Source organism: Vulpes vulpes, chromosome 10 (genome assembly GCF_048418805.1).
Source record: "Vulpes vulpes isolate BD-2025 chromosome 10, VulVul3, whole genome shotgun sequence".
In the NCBI taxonomy this organism is placed as follows: Eukaryota; Metazoa; Chordata; class Mammalia; order Carnivora; family Canidae; genus Vulpes; species Vulpes vulpes.
Window position 1 is genome coordinate 26964670 of NC_132789.1, and position 4706 is coordinate 26969375.

The 4706-nt window shown below is 48.2% G+C and overlaps 1 gene segment (V, D, J or C); it reads left to right on the forward strand.

The window, feature by feature from the left end:
• Positions 1-719: 719 nt before the first annotated feature.
• On the forward strand, positions 720-1236 carry LOC112912269 (probable non-functional immunoglobulin lambda variable 5-48). The segment is given in 2 exon segments: positions 720-765; positions 884-1236. Coding segments are annotated over 2 exon segments (399 nt in total).
• Positions 1237-4706: the final 3470 nt, after the last annotated feature.

A 4706-nucleotide genomic window follows, 5' to 3' on the forward strand; every position in this document is an offset into this window, starting at 1 on the left:
GTAGGTTAAACTCTTATTTTAATGTGTAATACTTTAAAAACTTACAATGAATGTGTAATCTATGTTACATTCCAATGAAGTGATATGTTTACTGTATTTTCTCTGGGATTTAAATAATTTAAGTTGACATTGATGAACATTCTTGCATCTCCCAAAGATGGGGACTCTTTCCTGGAATGAGGTACCAAAGTAATTGGGCACTTGTACTGGAATCATTGTATCTAGAAATTATGCAGAATTATGTAAATAGACAGGGACATGTTGAGATACAGAAACCAGCTGGGATCTCAGGTTTTAGGGCTATGGTATGTTACGTGTCCTGCAACCAGCAGGGGGCAAGGTAGGACTGACCTGTGGTCCCTAGTCAATGGCTAAGGGAGGACCATTCATTCAAAGGAGCTCAAGCCTGAGGGCTGGCCCTTGTGCTTCCTGCTGGGACTCAGCAACTATGTCCCCTCGGGTCCAGCAGACTCCCCTGAGCAGGGACCTGTGTATGGTCTCAAGCAGGTGCTTCCTCCCAGGTCTCCCCAGGGTGAAGGATGCTTTCATTCTCCTCAGTGGGTAGTGTGAGCTGAACTCCAGCACCAGAACTCAGAGGGGCCTGAGCAGTCACATGATGGAGACTTTTTGCATTGGCAGCCCCTCCTGTGGCAGAGGGTGGAGGAGAAAAGAGGGCCTGGGGCAGCCCAGCTCACAGTGGGACCAGAGGCAAGGTGACCATGGCATGGATTCCAGTATTCCTCTTGCTCGTCTTTCACTGCACAGGTAGATAAAAGACTCTGGGGACACAGGAAAGCCCTCCAGTCTGTGTAGGAGCACTGCTACAATTTTGGAGGAAAATTACTGTTTCTTCCCCATCACCCATGAGTGTCTGTGTTTGCAGGTTCCCTGTCTCAGCTTGTGGTGACCCAGCCGCCCTCCATCTCTGCATCCCTGGGATCATCCGCCAGACTCACCTGCACCCTGAGCAGTGGCTTCAGTGTTGGCAGTTATTCTGTAACTTGGTTCCAGCAGAAGCCAGGGAGCCCTCCCCGGTACCTCCTGTACTACCACTCAGACTCAGATAAGCACCAGGGCTCCGGGGTCCCCAGCCACTTCTCTGGATCCAAGGACACCTCGGCCAATGCAGGGCTCCTGCTCATCTCTGGGCTGCAGCCTGAGGACGAGGCTGACTACTACTGTGCCTCCGTTCATGGCAGTGGGAGCAGCTACCATTACTCACAGTGTCTCAGATGATGAGGAAGTGAGACAAAATCTCCTGGTCCACACGCCTTGTCTCTGATCCATTTTTCAGTGAGACACTAATTTTTAAACACATTTGGGGGGCACCGTTCTGCAGAATGACCTGCCATTAAACTAAGGAATAAGAGACACTCATGTTTGAATGGTAAATGAGGCAGCGTACAACATCCCAGGAAGACAGGACAGAGGACGTATCAAAGCCCAACTGCACATCCCCTTGGGGTCTGGCCAAGATAAGCAAGGATAAATATTATGTCTGAACCTGAACTTGCTACTCAGCGAACATTCATCCAAACATCCATTTACCATCTTAATCTAAAAAGTATGACCTTGTGTCCCTACTGATGTACTGATACATTGGCTAGAACCCTGGTCACAGACACAGTCTCCTCTCTGAACCAGCTACACATGAGCTTGGACAAGATCCTGAAGACTCTCCCTGACAACACACCCACCTCTCACTCCTCTTCTCCCGTCTACTCCCCTGTCCCTCAAGCTTTGGTCTCCCTCTAGCACTTCAGGTCTTATCTCTAATACCATGTCAGGATTTCATAGGAAGCCAGAAATGATCTTGCTGTAGTTTCCAGTCTCCATGGTCCATCTCTGGGGGTAGAATGACCAGAAAGTAGAGCTATATGCAACCTCTCATATTCTTCCTGTTTCTGTCACTCAATAAGACCTGGACTTCTGATTAAGGGACATGTTAAAGGGTCTGCTCTCTAACGATTTCTCATTGCCTGACCAATCTTCCCCCATGGAGAAGGTCTTTGAGAAACTGGCCTTGAAATCCAGAATCCAGGACCCTAGATATGGAAAAAGATCCCCGAGAGTGTGCAAAATCCACAAGAGGCACTTGGCCTCATTTTTGGTCAAACACACAGAGAGACACACACAAACACAGATCTCTCTTCTCTCTGGATGTATAGTTTCCTGGACTCAAGTTTCTGGGCTTCTCTGTTTCTCCAGAAGTCAGTGTCAACCTGTGCTCACAATATCCAGGATGCAGAATCCCCATTAGCTGGAAACCCCAGAGACATCAAGTGTGACTGGAGCCCATCCCAAGGGCAGCTAGGCTGTGCCCTAAGCAACTGCTTCCCTGTGATGAGGCTTATTCCAGGAATCCCAGGGGCATCTCTGTCCTCACGGGAAGCTCAGCCTCCAAACATTTCTGAGCTCCAATCATTGCCTGAGACTGATCAGTACCCTCATGTTTGGACCCCATCCTCAGTGCTGCTCCCACGGAGCTCAAGGCCCATGAAGACATGGGACACACCCTCCCTGTGCTCTCAGAGCTGGGCTGTCACTTCCGCAGTCATGCCAGGCACACCTCTAGCCAGGCTGGACCTCTGCTATAAAGTCTGTCTTTTGGGAAGACAAAGGGTGTATGATCTCAGGGACACTGTCCCTCTTATCTCCACCTCTCTATCACTCAGCTGTTGGGCATTAGACATAACCTTTTGGATAGAGATGATCTTGGGTAACAGAAACTCATTCTAGTCAATGGTGACTGAATGAGCACTTCCTCTTTCCTGAATATGCTGGACACATGGCAAAGGAACTTCAGATGTGTCCATCCCAGAGAAAAAAAATCTGACCCCAAGTAGCTCCATCTTAGAATCTATTCCTGGTAATTCCATGAATGTGATGGCTATAAAGTTCATAGGAACAGGCCTTTCATCAGGTTCCACTGGGAAACATGTGATGCTTTCCTACCTGCAGGGTAAGACCCATTAAAGAAAACTCATTAATGAAATAATATTAATATGAATATTAATGATAATAATAATAAATAAAATGTTTTTAGAAAAAGAGTGTAAACAACTATTCACTGAGAACAGAAAATTCTTTTCCATTGTTTTTCTATCCATCCATTTAATGACAAATTCTACTTTATATTCTCCCTGAAATAAACACAGATGCATGATTGTACCTGCATCTTCATCTTGGCATTGATTTTAAATTCATCTTGCTGACCTGAATTTTGTTTAATAACATGCATCAATTTTAAGTACAGTGTAGGCTCAGTGATGACTAATACATACACTCTGCCACTGGCTCCCTGTCAGATCATCTGCAACTGTCACAACTACCCTCCTAGAAGTTCCAGCATTTGTCCCTCATGCCCTGAAGTCAGTAGCACACAGAGCCTCACGTGGTAGGGCTCCTGCAGCCTTATGTCTGTGTGCTGGGAGGACAGATCCTGGAGGGAATCACTGCCCACAGTGTGTGGGGAGAACTTCTGCTTCAGCAGGTGGGACTAGTGGCAAATGAGAAAGATTTTTAGTCTGTGACTCATTAGCCTCCAAAATCACCTCAAAAGAATTGTTTTTGTCTCCTCAATGCAACTGGAACCTCAGAGGAAGGAGAGCTCTGCAAACCAGGGAGGAGTCATATTAATGGAAAGACCCAGCATCCTACCTAGAAAATACCATGTGTCCCTAGGGTTCTGGTACTGTGCTGGACTTGAACCTGATCTAAAGAGGAGTTTTTTATATAATTTTTTAAAGATTTTAATTATTTATTCATGAGACATACACACAAACACACACAGAGACAGAGACATAGGCAGAAGGAGAAGCAGGCTCAATGCAGGGACCCCGATGTGGGACTTGATCCCGGGACTCCAGGATCACACACTGAGCCGAAGGCAGATGCTTAACCATGGAGACACCCAGGCTTCATTAAAGGAGTTTGTATAAGAGATCCCAACTCAGTCCTCACCCATGAAAACCAAAGAAGTCATAGGCAGACTCAAACTGAAGAGTCTCAGTAAAGCATAAACTCTGTCCTCAGGGGAATGGGAGGCCACATGAGGAGACACCGGCCAAGCCCCTAAAGAAAGGGACAGAGATCAAGCAGTGGAGTGACAGTAGTCATGTCTGATGGGGTCTAGTCACCATTTCACACAATGGCATGTCTGGATATGACACCAGGGGTACGATCATGGCCAGTTCCTGAACATTGAGGAGTGATCAGAGCTGGGACCTGCCACCTGCCACTACTGTGTCCTCTTCTCAGGATTCACCTGTGATCTCCGGATCTCCATCACTTTGTCCAACACAGATCCTCCCTTTGCCCACCCCCCAGTCATCCTCAGTCAGAGGGACCTGACCCAGGGCCAGGGAGTGTCAGGGAGCTGGGGTCTCATTTGCATGGATGGCCCCTACCTCTCTCAGAGGATGAAGAAGGGAAGGGAGAGATGAAGGGAGGCTTTGCTCAGCTGTGAGATCACAGAAGACAAGATCAGGGATGACCTCCACCGTGGCCTGGTTCCCTCTCCTCCTCACTGCACAGGTGACTGGATATGGGGACAGGGGAAGGGGCCCTGAGAGGTCTGTGAGTCCCTGCTTCCTCCTCTTGTCTCCAGACCCCAGCATCACCCTCTCTGTGTCTCTGCCCCTTGCAGGGTCCTGGGCCCAGTCTGTGCTGACTCAGCTGCCCTCAGGGTCTGGGGCCCTGGGCCA